Raw genomic sequence first — 19,035 nt, forward strand, 5'->3', positions numbered from 1 at the left:
TATAGTGCCAAGATTTCAAAAGAGCATCACCTTATCTCATGGTCATCAGCACACACTATTATACAAAGCACAGTTGATACCCTGGGAACCTATAAATTCATCCAAAAAAAATTGATATTGTTATTGGTCATGCAGAAACGTTCAATCACAAACATGTGAATATATTATAAGGCATGTTCGTTTTCAAATATATGCACAAGAAGCAGTGGGGGAGGACAATGAAGTCAATCTGGAACCACTCATCCCTTGTTACTGTGTCAGTGGTATGGCTCGCTTACTTCCATAACGGAGAAGGTACGACTTTATGAAAGTTACATTTGATCTTACATTCGAGTGTGAATACTTTTATATTGTGGTATAAATATTGATTTTTATAATAGCTAAGATTAATCTATCAATTAAAAAACTGAATGGACATTTGTCGAGATATCGTAGATGATTACAGTCAGTGAGTATGGATTTACGCTGTTTTTTGCAATATTTCAGTGGTCTAATGGTCTACGACTTGGTTGTAGGGTTGATTCGAGTGGTCTACGACTTGGTTGATTTGTTGATTCGAGTGACCTGTGACTTGGTTGATGGGATGTCATCTTGCTCCGATGGTGTGTGTTTTCAGTCAATGGTTGGTTTTCCCAGTCGGGAATCGATTTTTTCACAGCCGCAGAGACAAACCTGAAAATTGATGACAAAATGTTGTTAACCATCAATCACTAACCTGAACATCATCTCCTCCGATGTGTTTCTGTTTTCTGAATAAACACAGCTGTGAATCCTGGTGGAGATGGATAAATGTCGCGTTCAAGAATATTGCACTAATATAGCGACGTGCATGCACATGTGTGTGATGAGGCTGAAACGCTCAGAGGATGTCTAGAACCATTCAAGTTTGTTCTTAGCGTTAACATATATGAAGAAACAAATTTTGTTGAAATTGAGTTTTCTTCTTCTTGGAAACCCCAAAGCCACTCTTTATGCAGATGAAAAACCTTTGGTGAAAGTCCAAGCTTGGACATTATTTTGGAATCAATGTTCTCAGAAACGTCAAGGCCTAGAAGTGTAGGACCATAATGTGATGTGTTCTTGGCATGGAACTGGAAATGTGTATATTTTCCTCAGTTATATTGGGAAAGTATCCTTCAGTTGCGGAAAACGTTACAAAAGAATCATATTCTCAGAAACAAAGTTGTTCTTAAATCAGAGAGCCGATAGTCCTACAATGTTATTTACAGTTAATCATAGGATTAATATCAGAAAAAAGCTTTTATTTCTCAAAATTGAAAAGAAATAAACAGAAAACGTTTAAGAATACCAGAGTTATCGACTTGAGATGTTCGCGTTTATGCTAACATTAAAATGTTTCTTTTAGACAGCAGCATCTGCACTCAACTTAAGCCATTGAAGGGGATATTACAAACATGAAATATTTGACTTTGTTATGTCTCTGGTTTTAACCATGTTCGGTGATACTTCCATGAAAGTTTCTTTATCGTGACGATTCCTTTCAGTTACAGGAATATTACACTGGGGTCATACAGTCATCGTTAAACAGCCAATAAACAGACGTACCTTCTTTACTTGTTGGTTATATAACACTTAGGTTTTTTTATTCCAAAAAAATCTTTCAAACAAATACGCGTATCGATTCCGATAGCGTTATCAGACAAAAATAATACCTACAACCTGAACTAACTAAAATATATAGAACAAAGAAAATGGTGGATGTAGAAGGCTTTGAAATCATGTTAATAGATGTTATTTACTCTATTATAGTTTTAATTGTGCTTGTAACAAGTGCAATGCCAACTTATAGTTACAATGTCCCAAACAGACATAAAATAAAAGTGGGGGATCCAGAGGGGGGAGGTGTCTGGGGGTCGCTACTTCCCCAAACACACCTTTTTTTACCTCTGATGACATTTTGTATGCGCAATGTCTACCATGATAACGTGTTGAATTCTTTCTTAAAGTATATAAATAATGGTTCACATAACAGCGTTTGTTATTTCTTTAAACGTTCTTCCGCGTTTTACCATGTATGCTTCATTTGCTAGAGTGTGTCTCCTCACTGTAGCCTCCTTACAGTACTTGGTCACCCATATTTTATTACCACTACAGCGATTAAAGCCAGTGCGTCACCATGTCAAGATGGAGTGGTGAAGTTGGGTCGGGCATGCTACATTCTCGAGACTGTTCCCAGAACATGGAAAGGCGCACGTGCTTCCTGCCAACGAAAGAGCATGGACTTGCTCCGCGTGGATACCGTGGAAGAACACATGGCTGTAACCAAGTATTTAAAAGGAAGGAAAGGTAATTGCATTTGCATTTTGTGGCTCCCAAACAACTGAGGACAGAACTATGATCCAAATCTAAAAATGCCTGCCTTTCGAACCCGGTTGAGTGTGTACAACTTGCCCCTTATTCAGGTTATCGCCTCCGTGGCCTAGTGGTAGAGCGTCTACCCGGAGAGCGGACAGTTTGGGTTCGATGCCCGGCTTCGTCATACCCTGCCTGGCGCTCGGCATTCAGGGGCTAAAACAAGGACAGTTCGGTTCGGAGTCAAGGTATCTCAGTGGCCTAGCACAATAAAATCAGCATTAGTCCGGACTTAGTCCAGCATTAGAAACACACACACACACACACACACACACACACACACACACACACACCAAACACACACCAAACACACACACATGCACGTCATATGAATGCAATAATCTTGAACGCGACGTTAGACCCTATTTCACCTCAACTCACCTCACCTCACCTTACCTTACCTCACCTCTTCTTGTAGAACTCCACCGTATTTGGACTGATGTCAAGAAGATGTTCGGAACATTTCGCCACACGGTTGGAAGCCCAAAGTTGACGGTGACATTCTGGAATCCTTCTGAACCTAGCAACAGTGGAGGCGTGGAGGACTGTGTAGCCTACAGACAGCAACACAGGCGTTTAGGATGGAATGACCAATTTTGTAATTCGAAAAATCGTTATTTATGTGAAATGAAAGGTACACTTGAAGTTGATCCTGCTGATTTTGACACGCGTAAGCGTGTATTTTAATTGATCGTATTTTACATTGAAATGAACTGTACGATAGATCAAAATGTACATAAAATGAATAATGGGAAAATCGTATTGAATCAGTTATTATATTTTTAATTGTAGCATTGTATCACACGAAGATGCCCATCACGCCATTTGTATATAATGTGTAACAAGGTAAAGCGTCTTACAGAATTACAGAATCAGTCATTGTTTCAGAATCGTATACGCATACATGCCTTCAGTGCGCACGTATGTTCTAATAACATGACCGAAAGAACCAACATAGTTCCTTTGTATAATAACGGCTGTTGTTGACTGATCTGTATGTTTTTAGAATGTTTACCGAAGTGTACCAAAAAAGAAACAACGAAACAGGATAAGACAAAAATCAAGAGTGTGTCAACAGGTCAGTAACATTGTTTGGACAGAAGGTGGGTGGTATAATAAAATAAAGTTGGTAAAGCCTTATGGAAACTTGTGTAATGTATTAAAGGGACAATTCCAAAACCAACTTTGTTTGTCTGTTTGATTGACATATGTTTATCAAGCGTTTAATTATCATCCCATCTACTCCAAGCCAATTTCTCATTTAATCACATGGCACTAATTATAACGTACGACCTTGGTTTGAAATGGGCAGTGCTACTCTTAAATGCTGTTGGCAAATGAATGACATTTTGTATATAACGCAAGGTTATTTAAAACAAATATATATCATCTTACGGAACAATTGCCACTTTCAGCCTTAGAATCACACACAATCTAACGTATTTCGAGTATGATAGAAACAATGGAAAGGCGAGGAGAGGAGGTGGGAGAATTGTCCTCACACAAAACAACTTGTTCAATTGAAATGCTGGTTGGTTGTTTTTGTTTGTGAAATATAAATATGTTGGGCTTAAAATTCATTCGGCCTCAAACAACAAACCCAGACCAAGAATTGGAGCGGATGTATCATACCAGTCAATGGAACACGGTCCTTCTTTAAGTATATTTTTATACAATATGACATGATAATGTCATATACATTTAATCTATCGGGAAATCCTAGTACTCGTGTAACCTGTTATGTTCACAGTGCGTGATTGTGAGTAAACGTGATCAGCTATTTCGTTATAAAGCTGTTAACTATTTCGAATTCTTTCATAAAAAGCAACCACTCCGTACACGACTGTGGGGTCTCCACTCTACATCACCACCACCAACAAAGCAGCACCATCGACGACACAGGAGGTGTACAAGAATACTCTGCCCATGACAGACAACAGCAGCGTTGAACACGGAGGAGGCGGTATGGGAGGCGTTGACGAAGAAAAAGTGATGAAGATGATGATGATGACTTCGACAGATACCACCGTGCACATTCACCAGAAAATGAGCGAACGTCTCGATCGTAATGACTCGTGTATGTATATGAATATTGATGAACTATTGAACGTGTGTCGGTTAGTTTGGGGACGCCAACAAAGTGTAACCAACCTTTGTTTAGGGATTGGTTAGGTTTGTTCAGGTTGTTGGCGGGTTTTTGTTTTAATTGTGTTTTAATTATTATTTTAATTTTGTTTTTGTTTGGCTGAGTGTTGTTAGTTGTTTTGTTTGGGGGTATTTTGGGGGGGGGGGGGGGGGGGGGGGGGGGGGCGGAAGGGGCATGTGCATGTTAGTTATCTGCGGGAGCAAATAAATGTAAGTCTTGAATCATGTGAACACCTGTGATCTATTCACTGATCTATTTTCATCACTATTTTGTCTATTACGCAATGCAATGCAATCTGTTTCGGCGGATAATCGAGACTGATAATTCTCTTGCGTTGACGTTTCGAATTCCATGTGTAGATGTTTTCTGAAAACGTTCTCGGTCAATATCTTTTTATGTTGAACTGGTTGTTATTTAAACCAAATATCTCACCCATCATCAATATAATTGGCAGCCAAATCAATTTACCCAGTCCATATTGCTCACAATAGAGCTGATATAAAATGCTAGTTTTTAGATAATAAAGACACGAGACCGTACAGTGGAGATGAACATCTACACGTACAAGTCTTTATCCATTTCCTCAATCCTTAATGAAGCATGTATTCATTTGGTAACCTCCGGGACTTCCTCATCCTCCTTCTCTCGAACAGCCACATGGGTAGTGCAGTCTTTAGTCGCTCGGATTCAATTACCATATTGATACAAATATTTTGCAACTTGTCATTTCCTAATCAATGGTTATAGGGTTCAATGAGACACTGGTTAAATTGCAATATAATGTTTCTCCATTTCCATTGAACGGGACCAATAGAAACGGCTGATTGCAATCTTCAGCCCGAATATAACATAACTTGTCGTTGTTTGTTTCACTCTATGAACGTTCTCATGATAGTTTGAAAATGTAACTGGTTATTTTACATCAGCAACCCATGCTTGTCATGAGAGGCGTCTAACGGGGTCAGGCTCTCTTAATTGGTTGATGCGTGTCATGGCATCCCAATTGCCTAGATCGATGGTCCAGACTCGATTATTTACAGAGCGCCGTCATAGAGTTGTAATATTGTTGAGTGCGGCGGTAAACAACAAACAAACGACTAAACAAATCTAATATTAAGAAGTATTACATATTCACATTCAGGCTGAAAAACTGCTAACGATTATTTTAAATCACTCACTCACTCACTGTAGATACCTACAGATCATCACAAATTTAAACGGCATGTATTTATACACTGAAACCCCGTTCATCATGACGGTACCGTTCCATTGAAATCATCCGGAATAAAAGTCATGGGTTCGGGTTGCAGAGTACTGTTACAACGTGCAAGCAGTGGAATGATCTGTAGGCCTTTGTTAACTTTACATTATCTTGATACAAGTATTGCCTTGATGAAATATGAAGAAAACCTTGCTCTTATTTTCAGACTCCCAGTCCCAATGCAATTTAACAAAACCAAGGGCGGTAACTGTGACATCACTTGTCGTCATCGCTGTAGTATGGAGACAAGTTTACAAGTAACGCCAGTGAGAAACCGAGACATGACGTCATATTATACAGATCCGACAAAGGCATATAAATTAAACTTGTAAGATTATCAAGGAATAAATGCATACCTCAAACACATATATTGAAAATTACTATATATGGAAACAAATGGTATACTGTTAGATACAGTAGTAAATAGTTTCTTATCATATACAGTACAAAATGGCATGAAACAGTTTTCAAAATGATGACTGTGAAATGTTCACATAAAAGTCATGCTCATATCTTTCGTGTTGCTATTTGCTGTTTCATGGCGCACGCAGCGATGTTCCAGCTATATAACGGATATTTGAATGTAGTCGAATCTGGGCCAGTCAAACCAGGACTTGATGGCATGCACAAACGTTTCACGCCGTCGGGTACGATGGCTAGCAATCAACCAAGTCACCGAGTCCGACTAGCCGATCCATGCCTTTCTCGTCGTTTCCGCTTTGTCGTGAGTTCGTGAGTGAGTGGGTAGGTGAGTGAGTGAGTGAGTGAGTGAGTGAGTGAGTGAGTGGGTAGGTGAGTGAGTGAGTGAGTGAGTGAGTGTGGTTTTCGTAGTATTCCAGCAATAACACCGGGAACACCAGAAATGTGCTTCACACATTGAACTTAGAGCCATTGGCGGCAGGAGCGAACGCTTTAGCCACTAGACTACATCACAACTACAGCCTTGTCGTGTGACTGTAGATGTCTGTGAAGTGGCCAATAGGTCGGCGGTTGGATACCCGGCCGCGTCATGCCAAAGACGTTAAAAGGTGGTATTTGTTCTTACCCTGTCTGGCCCTCGGCATCAAGGGGCTAAAACCAGTGGGCTGGCACTATAAAATCGACATTAATTCGGACTACTATAAACAGACACAAACACAAAAACACAAACACACACACACCAACCCTCACCTCACCTTTCCTACATGGGTACACCTTCAAGAGTCCGGTTCCAGCCAAACGACGCCAGTGACATCGACTAAAATGTATTGTTAAGGGATATCCGCCCACGTGACGTTCTACGAGTGAGGTAGGATTGGTTCATATTACTAAAATACTACCCCAAATATGAGCTATTACCATGGAATATGTCAACTGTATTGTAATTACCGTTATTGCAGTTTACAATATGCTACAAAACATTTACATATTTTTATATCGAATAGATTTAGGAACTTATTTCTCAGCAGATGCATTTTCTGAAAGGAAATAGCGTTATCGGTTTTGTTTCACACGGCTGAGGAATATATGAGCCTCTACTAATGTGACGTACGATTTCAACATACTCGGTGTATATGTAATTGGCGGGGTAGCTCCAAAGACGAGGTGTTGATTCACTACCAAAACTACACAATTACCACACAATTCCTGGAAATACATTATTTACAACTAACGATGTGCTCAATAGTTCCACGCCCTACCCTTGTATGTTTATTTGTTATACACATCTCTGAAAATCAGAGTTTTATTACTGAACAGCGGAATTAATAGTAAGAAAAAACGAAAAAGATGATAATCCCACACGTTATTTTATTCTTCATAGCCTCACTGGCTACAAATGTAATTACAAGTATGAAACAATGCATTGCCAAGATTTCTAAAGAACATCACCTTATCTCATGGTCATCAGAACACACTATAATGCAAAGCACAGTTGATATCCTGGGAACCTACAAATTCACCCCAAAAGAAATAATAATGTTATTGGTCATGCAGAAACGTTCAGTCATAAACATGTGAATATATTATATGGCATGCTCGTTTTCAAATATATCCACAGGAAGCAGTGGATGAGGACAATGAAGTCAATCTGGAACCACTCTTCCCTTGTTACTGCGTCAGTGGGATGGCTCGCGATCGCTTACTTCCATAACGGAGACGGTACGTGTGTTAATACTTTTGTATTGTAGTATAGATATTGATTTTGATAGAATTTTAGAAAAAAAATTATATTTTAGAAAATGAATGGTGATTTGTCACTGACGAGATATCACATATGACTTGATTCTAAGTGTGGTTTTACGCCGCTTTTAGCACTATTTCAGCATTATCACACTGGGAACACATTTTGACAAAAGACGAAGTAATTTATTTATAATTTGGTATACATCATCAGTTTCAATTTGAACACTTGAAGATGGTAAACGTGTCTGTTGGTACTCAGAATGCCTTCTTATAGGTTTCAGTTGGAACACTGGGTGAGGGTAAAATGTTGGTTGGTACACAGGATGCATGCGTAAATCATGAAGACATGAATATTGTAAAACTGTTCATTCATGAACACGCTGCAAACATAATATAATTAGTTTTTTTAATGTAGATATTTGGAGATGATAAAATCGTTGGTTGATACTCTAATCAAAGAAGATCAAATAAGATTGAAAATATATCACTGATTAAGAGGAAATTAATGTTGTTTAACGCCGCAGTTAGCTGCATTTCAAATGAGCACGGTGGCTGTAAATATTCTGGACGAGGCCAACAAGGAAACCCGGGAAAGACGTCATGTAATCAACAAAGTCACAGTCCGACCAACTGATCCTCATATTACTCAGTTCATGCTTCTGGCATAGAAGTACTGGGAACAATTTTATCTCTATATATAATGTACTCTTTGATTTCAACCATTCCGGTATACTTGTTTCTGAACATGGGTTGATTTGAGTGCTCTGTGACTTGGTTGATGGGTTGACTCAAGTGGTCTGTGACTTGGTGGATGGGTTGACTCAAGTGGTCTGTGACTTGTTGGATGGGTTGACTCAAGTGGTCTGTGACTTGGTGGATGGGTTGACTCAAGTGGTGTGTGACTTGGTGGATGGGTTGACTCAAGTGGTCTCTGACTTGGTGGATCGGTTGACTCAAGTGGTCTGTGACTTGGTTGATGGGTTGACTCAAGTGGTCTGTGACTTGGTTGATGGGTTGACTCAAGTGTTGTGTGACTTGGTGGATGGGTTGACTCAAGTGGTCTCTGACTTGGTGGATGGGTTGACTCAAGTGGTCTGTGACTTGGTTGATGGGTTGACTCAAGTGTTGTGTGACTTGGTTGATGGGTTGACTCAAGTGGTCTGTGACTTGGTCGATGGGTTGACTCAAGTGGTCTGTGACTTGGTTGATGGGTTGACTCAAGTGGTCTGTGACTTGGTCGATGGGTTGACTCAAGTGGTCTGTGACTTGGTGGATGGGTTGACTCAAGTGGTCTGTGACTTGGTGGATGGGTTGACTCAAGTGGTCTGTGACTTGGTTGATGGGATGTCATCTTGCTCCGATGGTGTGTTTTCAGTCAATGGTTTGCCCAGTCGGGAATCGATTATTTAAAACCTAAATTTTGATGACAAAAAATGGTGTTAAACAACAATCACTAACTCAGCAATCACAATCACTGACCAACCGATCCTCATATTACTCAGTTCTTGCTTCTGGCATGAAGTACTGGGAATAATTTATCTCTATGCATAACGTAGAGTTTGATTTCTACAATTCCGGTGTATTAGTTTCTTTATATGACTTGATTTGAGTGGTCTGTGACTTGGTTGATGGGATGTCATCTTGCTCCGATGGTGTGTGTTTATTTATTATCGATTATTTCACAGCCGCAGAGACACACCTGAATATTGATGACTGATCACTAACTCCGACTCTCTAACATGTGTCAACCTGAACATAACCTCCCCCGATGTGTTTCTGTTTTCTGAATAAACACAGCTGTGAATCCTGGTGGAGATGGTTGTGACATTGGTGCAGTGCGACTTGGCCAACAATGCTACCGTTTCGAAACTGATAGAAAATCATGGAAGCAGGCAAATTCATACTGTCGATCAAAAGGCATGACCCTGGCACTTGTTGACTCTAATAGAAAACATAAGGCGATAACGGATCACATGTCAAAACTAGCGAAAGGTGTGTATGTGTTAAATGACTCGAACTCTGATATTCTAGGAATTTCAACATTGGCTACAGCCCTTTACTATGTCACAATATTTAAATTCAGTTTACGTTGCATTTAAATTTGTAAGACTTTCAGAACAAACTTTTATGTTTAATAATCTGATTCTCGATATTTTAATTTGCCTAAACTAAAATGATGAGATTAACTTTTGAGTAGATACGAGTATATGACAAAACAGGGTGTTTCGTTTACTCAATCCGCTCTTTTAAAAGAAACTGCTCATGGTGTGTCATTCTGGATTGACATAAGAAGGATTCAAGGAAAATACGTACATATGTCAAGTGGCAAAGAAGCGAGAGCAACGTTCTGGTTTTCCGGGCAACCAGACAACTCCAAGAATCGAGAGAATTGTGTTGCGTATGAGCAAAAAACCCGATGGAAGAGCTATGGGTGGAATGACATTCGATGTGACGCCTCGCTTGGGACCCTTTGTGAAACAAAAGGTAATACTTCAGTGTTCATGTCTTCACTTTGTCATAGGTCTGATAAATATATGATTGCGTAAATTTATACACTAATGTAAATCAGTCTACATGTCATCTGAGGGCACACGGTTGCCTACTGGTTTAAGGCGCTATAATTGGCTTTACCGAATCAGATGATCGTGATCCTTAGTTTGCCAGTCATGCCCATGATCCTAAAGTTTCACAAAAATGTTGAACTTTTACACCATGGATCACATAGGTGAGGTGAGGTGAAAGAGGGGTTAACGTCGCGTTCAAAAATATTGCACTTAAGCGCGTGTGCGTGTGTGTGTTTGTGTGGTTGTTTGAACCATAATGTGATTTAGATGTCTTCGTGGTATGGAATTGGAAATGTGTATCTATTTCTCAGTTACTATTGTATTAAGAAAGTATCCTTCATTTGTGGAAATCGTTACAAGAGCATCATATTCTCAGAAACAAAGAGGTACTTAAACCAGAGAGATGACAGCCCTAGATGTAGAAGGCTTAGATTTCATGTTGCACCATGTATTTACTCTTAGTTTCAATTGTGCTTGTAACAAGTGCAATACCAACTTATAGTTAAAATGTCCCCAACAGACATCCTTAGTCTATAGAATAAACTACAGTGGGGGATCCAGGTGGGTTCGATGCGTGGGTGGGGTTGGGTGGGGTGGGTGGTTTCTGGGATTTGCCCCATCTGAAGACATTTTGTATGCGCAATGTCTACCATGGTAAAGTGTAGACTTGTTTGTTAAAGTATAATGAATAATGGTTCACATAATAGTGTTTGTGATATTTTTCATACGTCCTTGGGTGGACCTCCACCACCCACCCCCCTGAAGTGACGAAACTGGACACAAACACATACTCCACACCCCTCTTTTTTAAATCCTACATCCACTCCAATGGTTAAAGGCGGTATGTCCCAATGGTGTGGTCAGGTTGGACCATGTATGCTTCATTTGTGTGAGTGTGTCCTACATGCTGTAGCCTCCTTACAGTACTTGGTCACCCATATTTTATTACCACTACAGCGATTAAAGCCAGTGTGTCACCATGTCAAGATGGAGTGGTGAAGTTGGGTCGAGCATGCTACATTCTCGAGACTGTTCCCAGAACGTGGAAAGGCGCACGTGCTTCCTGCCAACGAAAGAGCATGGACTTGCTCCGCGTGGATACCATGGAAGAACACATGGCTGTTATAAAGTATTTGAAAGGAAGGAGAGGTAATTGCATTTTCATTTTGTAACCATGTGGCTCCCAAACAACTGAGGACAGAACTATGATCCAAATCTAAAAATGCCTGCTTTTCGAACCAGGTTGAGTGTGTACAACTTGCCCCTTATTCAGTCTATCGCCTCCGTGGCCTAGTGGTAGAGCGTCTACCCGGAGAGTGGAAAGTTTGGGTTCGATACCCGGCTTCGTCATACCCTGCCTGGCGCTCGGCATTCAGAGGCTAAAACAAGGACAGTTCGGTTCGGAGTCAAGGTATCTCAGTGGCCTAGCACAATAAAATAAGAATTAGTCCGGACTGAGTCCAGCATTAGAAACACACACACACACACACACACACACACACACACACACCAAACACACACCAAACACACACACATGCACGTCATATGAATGCAATAATCTTGAACGCGACGTTGGACCCTATTTCACCTCAACTCACCTTACTTTACCTCACCTCTCTTCACCTCTTCTTGTAGAACTCCACCGTATTTGGACTGATGTCAAGAAGATGTTCGGAATATTTCGCCACATGGCTGGAAGCCCAAAGTTGTTGGTGACATTCTGGAATCCTTCTGAACCTAGCAACAGTGGAGGCGTGGAGGACTGTGTTGAGTACAGACGCGAAAACAGGCGTTTAGGATGGAATGACCAACATTGCAATTCGAAAAATCGTTATTTATGTGAAATGAAAGGTACACTTGAAGTTGATCCTGCTAGTTTTGACACGCGTAAGCGTTTATTTTAATTGATCGTATTTTACATTGAAATGAACTGTACTAAACCGTACTATACATAAAATGAATAATGGGAAAATCGTATTGAATCAGTTATTATATGTTTAATTGTAGCATTGTATCACACGAAGATGCCAAACGCGTCATATGTAAAAATGTGTAACAAGGTAACGCGTTTTACAGAATTACAGTATTAGTCATTGTTTCAGAATCGTATACGCATGCCTTCAGTGCGCACGTATGTTCAAATAAGATGATAGAAAGAACCAACATAGTTCCTGTGTATCATAAAGGCTGTAGTTGACTGATCTGTATGTTTTTAGAATGTTTACCGAAGTGTACCAAAAAAGAAACAACGAAACAGGGTAAGACAAAAATCAAGAGTGTGTCAACAGGTCAGTAACATTGTTTGGACAGAAGGTGGGTGATATTCTGAATCGCATATATAAAGTTGGTAAAGCCGCATGGAAACTTGTGTAATGTATTAAAGGGAGATTTGAATTAAGCCAGTTGGCAATTCCAAAACCAGCTTTGTTTGTCTGTTTGATTGACATATGTTTATCAAGCGTTTAATTATCATCCTAACTACTCAAAGCCAATTTCTCATTTAATCACATGTCACTAATTATAACGTACGACCTTAGTTTGAAATGGGCAGTGCAACTCTAAAATGCTGTTGGCAAATGAATTGTAAAAACGCAAAGTTATTTAAAACAAATATATATCATCTTACGGAACTATTGCCACTTTCAGCCTCAGAATCACACAAAATCTAACGTATTTGGAGTATGATAGAAACAATGGAAAGGCGAGGAAGGGAAGGTGGGAGAATTGTCCTCACACAAAACAACATGTTCAATTGAAATGCTGGTTGGTTGTGACAAAAACATTTTTGTGAAATATAAATATGTTGGGCTTAAAATTCATTCGGCCTCAAACAACAAACCCAGACCAAGAATTGGAGCGAATGTATCATACCAGTCCATGGAACACGGTCCTCCTTTAAGTATATTTTTATACAATATGACATGATAATGTCATATACATTTAATCTATCGGGAAATCTTAGTACTTGTGTAACCTGTTATGTTCACAGTGCGTGATTGTGAGTAAACGTGATCAGCTATTTCGTTATAAAGCTGTTAACTATTTCGAATTCTTTCATAAAAAGCAACCACTCCGTACACGACTGTGGGGTCTCCACTCTACATCACCACCACCAACAAAGCAGCACCATCGACGACACAGGAGGTGTACAAGAATACAACAGACAACAGCAGCGTTGAACACGGAGGAGGCGGTATGGGAGGCGTTGACGAAGAAAAAGTGATGAAGATGATGATGATGACTTCGACAGATACCACCGTGGACATTCACCAGAAAATGAGCGAACGTCTCGATCGTAATGACTCGTGTATGTATATGAATATTGATGAACTATTGAACGTGTGTCGGTTAGTTTGGGGACGCCAACATAGAAAGTTCACGAGTTTCGTAAAAATGGTATCTAACGAGAATGAGTGTGGTATTTTATTTATTACCCACGTTAAATATATATTTAAGTGTAAATACATAACAACTTTCGTTCGTTGACAGATCAAACTGAAACCGGTTGCAAAATCTGGTTGCGCATGAATATTGATATATGACCAAATATGGGCATTGTTGACATGTTTATGCATACGCCCCCCAAAAACACCCCCAAACAAAACAACTCTCATCCAAACAAAAAACAATTTTAAATAATAATTAAAAACCAATTAAAACAAAACCCCGCCAACAACCTGAACAAACCCCTAAACAACAGGTGGTAAGATACTAAATCCGTATGTCACACGTGTGTCGTACAAGGTTGACCTTGTTTTATTCGTTTTGATTGGATAACCGTGACCTCTGTCACACCGGGACTACTTTTTTCATTCATAAAAAATCGCGAGACGTCATTCATTTTGCGATTACAAGGCAGAACTGAAGAAATTCATGAGAACGAGAGATATTTACAAACACTTTATTAAACCAAACAAGATAGTCACACGCATCAAATTCGGTTTGCATTCAATATATGTTATGCATAGAGCTCCTACAGACGTATAATCGAGCTAGATCTATAAATCGATTTACAACGTACGACTGCCGATCGAGCGCGTCCCTTGAGCGTGACGCACCCGACCATTTTCGCAACTTTCAATTTGATTTAACGTAAAAGGATAAGCGTGATGTTATGAAGTCTGTTTAAACTATCTGGACAGATATCTAGACTTACTTGCGATGATCCGGTTGTGCCATCGGTGTCCCCTTTGAAGCGTATTTTGTGGCGCTGTTTCGGTAGGTGTTGTTCATGAATGAACGAACACGACAGCACGACCAGATCACTTAAAGTTCACAGTTCCGATAAAAATCATTCGAAAACTCCGTGGAAGTGTGCCTGACTTCTGATTTTGTGGCCCCAAACATCCCAAATGTGAACAGTAACATGCCCTATCTCTAGCGTGAAATGCTGTGAGTGGATCGCGGTTGTCTTTTCTTATTCCGGTGGCGACCTTGCCCTTCGATCGTTCGAAGCTGTCACTGACATGCAAGCAGACTTGAGTTTGTTGATTTTCACGTCTTCAGTAAAGGGTGGTACAGTTAACATGAATGTCTTTGGCGAACAGTCTGAACACTCTTCCAAAATGGTACGTACATGATATAAATTCAGCTGATAGATCAAGGAAACCGAACCATTTTGATTGCACAGACAGGACCCCGGCAGTGTGACCGACTGTTGGTCCGATATTCAAAGCGCGGCGCTAATGTGACATTTCAAATTTTCTTATCGGTGTCCTGCGTACTAACAACATGGCGCTTGAATTGCCATAAGTTGAAGACTTTCTTCCAAAAGGATCTTGAGCGTCGGTGCTGGTATGTTTGCAAACAGAACAGCAGGCGCATGTTGTTAATGCGTATGCATAAAGATGTCAACAATGCCCATATTTGGTCATATATTAATATTCATGCGCAACCAGATTTTGCAACCGGTTTCAGTTTGGTCTGTCAACGAACGAAAGTTGTTATGTATTTACACTTAAATATATATTTAACGTGGGTAATAAATAAAATACCACACTCATTCTCGTTAGATACAATTTTTAAGAAAGTCCACTCGTTTCGTAAAAATGGTATCTAACGAGAATAAGTGTAGTATTCTCTATTTATCATATAATGGGTAGGTTTCTCGGCAGGATAAAGCCAACGGATAAAAACGATATCCGTTGGGGTCATATGCGGATAGAGATGCAAATATCAAAGGTCAAGTAGGACTACTTTCGCTGTTTATAAACAAACATGGTGTCGCCCTCGTCATTCGGCGATCGAGTCAGAATTAACCATCGGGAATCTGGATAAACTACAGGGATAATTGCTACCATTTTCAAAAGAACAGTCCAATATACTGAAAATCAGTGTCTAACTGTGACGTAGCTAAGGCATTTTATAAGTTTTGGCAACTTTGGAGATATAAATTTCGAAACAATTTTGCGAGGGCACGAGGCCTAGCCAAGCGGGATGAGTAGCCATATCTGTGCTTGTAGACCTCTGCGGCTTAAAACCTTTTCCACAAATTAAAGTAGTTGGATATTGCCGAAATATGTTTGAATTGTTACCTTGTTTCGTTTAGTCGCTGTGTGTACATCTGACTACACTTCTTAACGTTATACCAGGACAGACCGACTGTCAACAACGTCTGACCGTGGCCGTGACGTGATTGTCTCATAGACTAGGGTTAGAGTAGCTTCCCTTTGACAAAGGGCAGTTACTCTACTTGGACAGACCGATGAATTGCCGCTAAAGGCAATTAAAAAAAACTGCTGTTTTACGTATATGTTGCTTCGCCACTGTATAAGAAACAGATTTCAGTTGGAACTATATTGGCTACTGTCACTGTCCGACTGACACATCACTTACCCTGTGACGTAATAAATATTAATGCGCCCATTCCAGGAAAACTCGCAATATTTCGGTAACGTTTGTGAGAGAGGGAAAGCGATTTTAAAGCACAGAATTAAAGAATGACATTATATGATAAAGAGGTTATCACGCTTGTGTGTTTGGGGATGGTAAATATCCTGTATTAGGAATAAACATTATGTATTTTGCTCGCCAAGGCTCGCTAAATACAATGTTTATTCCTAATGCAGGATATTTAGCATCCCCAAACACCCTCGCGTGATAACCTCTATGTAGTCGAATCTGGGCCAGTCAAACCAGGACTTGATGGCATGCACAAACGTTTCACGCCGTCGGGTACGATGGCAAGCAATCAACCAAGTCACCGAGTCCGACTAGCCGATCCATGCCTTTCTCGTCGTTTCCGCCAATACACCCACCGCTTTGTCGTGAGTGAGTGAGTGAGTGAGTGCGTGAGTGAGTGAGTGAGTACGGTGTTAGAACTACTAGTACTACACCAGAGATGTGCTTCACACATATAACCAGGCCCTTCGGTGTGAGGAGCGAACGCTTTAGCCAACAGACTACACCACAGCCTTGTCGTGTGACTGTAGATGTATATATTGTGGCCGATAGGTTGAGTGAAAGTTTGTTGACAGAAATGAACATAAAACATTCACAAACACGTTCTTCAATCAATAGGCCATCGTGTGATGGCTTAAGATTCGGCGTATGTGTCGACGAATAGGCCTGTCTGTAAATATGTAATTGCGTATGGAACTCTACGAAAGCATTGTCGCAAATAAATTTAGTATGAGAAAAGCGTAGGTACATTACTGTTAACTGTACACTTGTAAGTCAAAAGGACAGCTGTATCGATCAATACACCCACGGACCGCCTGCTATGGTGTAGTGGTAGAGTGGAGAACAGAAGGTCGGCTGTTGGACCTCCCGGCAGCGTCCTACCAAAGACGTTTAAACATGGTACTTGTTGTTACCCTGTCTGGCGCTCGGCATCAAGGTGCTAAAACCAGTTGGCTTGAACTATAATATCGACATTAGTCCGGATGAGTGTATACACGCACGCGCACGCACACGGACACGCACACGCACACGCACACGCACACACACGTTGCAAAATAAGTGCAATAACCTTGGACGCTTGAAACCCCATTTCGCCTCACCTGTCCTGCACGGGTACACCTTCATGTCCGGTTCCTGTCAAACGACGCCAGTGACATCGACTAAAATGTGTTATCATTATTACGTTACACAAGTGAGATCGGATTGGTTCGATTTACTAAAATACTACCCCTAATATAAGCTAATACCACAGAATTCATCATCTTTGTTGTAATTACCGTCATTACGATTTACAATATGCTATTCCTTGATATATCGTTTTACATCGAATAGTTCGCGGAACACATTTCTCCTCAAATGCATTTTCACCAGGATTCGATTCAGTACCAAATTACACAATTGGCACATAACAATTACTGGAAATACATTGTTTACAAATGAAGATATTCAACAGTTCCACCTCGTACCCTTGTTTGTTTAATGCTTATTCTTGCTTTCGTATAATGGTATACGTAAGTGAGTATGGTTTTAAGTCGCTTTTAGCAATATTCCAGCAATATCACGGCGGGGACACCAGAAATGGGCTTCACACATTGTACCCATGACGGGAATCGAACCCGGGTCTTCGACGTGACGAGCGAACGCTTTAACCACTAGGCTACCTGTCCACCCCGGTTCATGCACTAAGTGAATGGGTGACCGTCACCTGTATCTCGACGTGTCAGTATTTTGATGGAGGGAAGCCGAAAGTGTTGCTGACGTTTGTTCAGAAATATTGTAATATTGATTGTAATCTGTTACTAAATAGTTTTTTGGATATAGCTGGTGATAAAATACAGTAAACTACATTTATAACCAACACGCTTATAACGAATTGACGAATATAACGAAATGTGTATTTGCTGTATATGCTGTATATATGCTTTTTAACAAACTGTGGTTATAGCGAATTAAACTTAAAGGTCCCTTTGAGTTCGCTATAACCGTAGTTTACTGTACATTACAAATCAAATTGATGCTCCCTCATCACTTTAATAGAATTTCAAGAGCACGAGCATTGTGCTGACAAATCAAGGGACGCAACTCTGCATACTCACGTGAGGCAGTATAAAGAGTTAGTTCAACCATGCCACATTTACATTCATACCAAGTACGGTTTATTGACGAATCTCGTGAAGACATCCTAACCATCAAAACGATTTTTGAGGGCTTTCTTTTCTGTCTCTGTCAGTTTTTCAATGTTTAATGTCTCGCAAACTCTATCGGAAATCAAAGGGACTGGCCACCGTGTTGTTAATATCGCCAACCCGACATTGGGGATGGTTTGTAACTCGCATTCTGATTGGTCCGTTAGACTGAGAAGCGTAACAAATCAAATTGGTTAATAAAAAATCAAGGCCGGGTAAGTCCAGCTAACGAGAACCACGGGAAAGGGTTCAGGGTTTAGTGTAAGTTCACCGAAATACGAGCCCTGGAAATATAAAGTATGGAGAGATTTGTGATTGAAGAGCTAGAAAGGGGACACAACTCTGCATTGATTAGGACCAGCTGGCGACATGTTGTCTTTCTTCAGGTGCTGAGACTCTCGTTCAATGCTAGCTCCCATTTCACATTACAAATTCCGAATT

General features: G+C 40.3%; 2 protein-coding genes across 2 annotated transcripts; both read left to right on the forward strand.

Annotated features, from left to right (window-relative positions):
- Positions 1-218: 218 nt before the first annotated feature.
- On the forward strand, positions 219-6,041 carry LOC139460049 (uncharacterized). Its single transcript, XM_071241691.1, has 6 exons — positions 219-294; positions 2,116-2,307; positions 2,792-3,007; positions 3,380-3,418; positions 4,196-4,450; positions 5,947-6,041. The coding sequence occupies exons 1-6, from the start codon at positions 219-221 to the stop codon at positions 6,039-6,041; spliced, it is 873 nt and encodes a 290-aa protein (XP_071097792.1).
- Positions 6,042-7,837: 1,796 nt separating this feature from the next.
- LOC139454259 (C-type lectin lectoxin-Phi1-like) lies at positions 7,838-19,006 on the forward strand. The gene is made up of 6 exons (XM_071235874.1): positions 7,838-7,919; positions 11,465-11,656; positions 12,143-12,358; positions 12,724-12,765; positions 13,572-13,814; positions 18,981-19,006. Exons 1-6 carry the CDS (start codon positions 7,838-7,840, stop codon positions 19,004-19,006), a joined length of 801 nt encoding a protein of 266 aa, XP_071091975.1.
- Positions 19,007-19,035: the final 29 nt, after the last annotated feature.

This window comes from Haliotis cracherodii, unplaced genomic scaffold (genome assembly GCF_022045235.1).
Source record: "Haliotis cracherodii isolate W230 unplaced genomic scaffold, xgHalCrac1.p SCAF_1, whole genome shotgun sequence".
In the NCBI taxonomy this organism is placed as follows: domain Eukaryota; kingdom Metazoa; phylum Mollusca; class Gastropoda; order Lepetellida; family Haliotidae; genus Haliotis; species Haliotis cracherodii.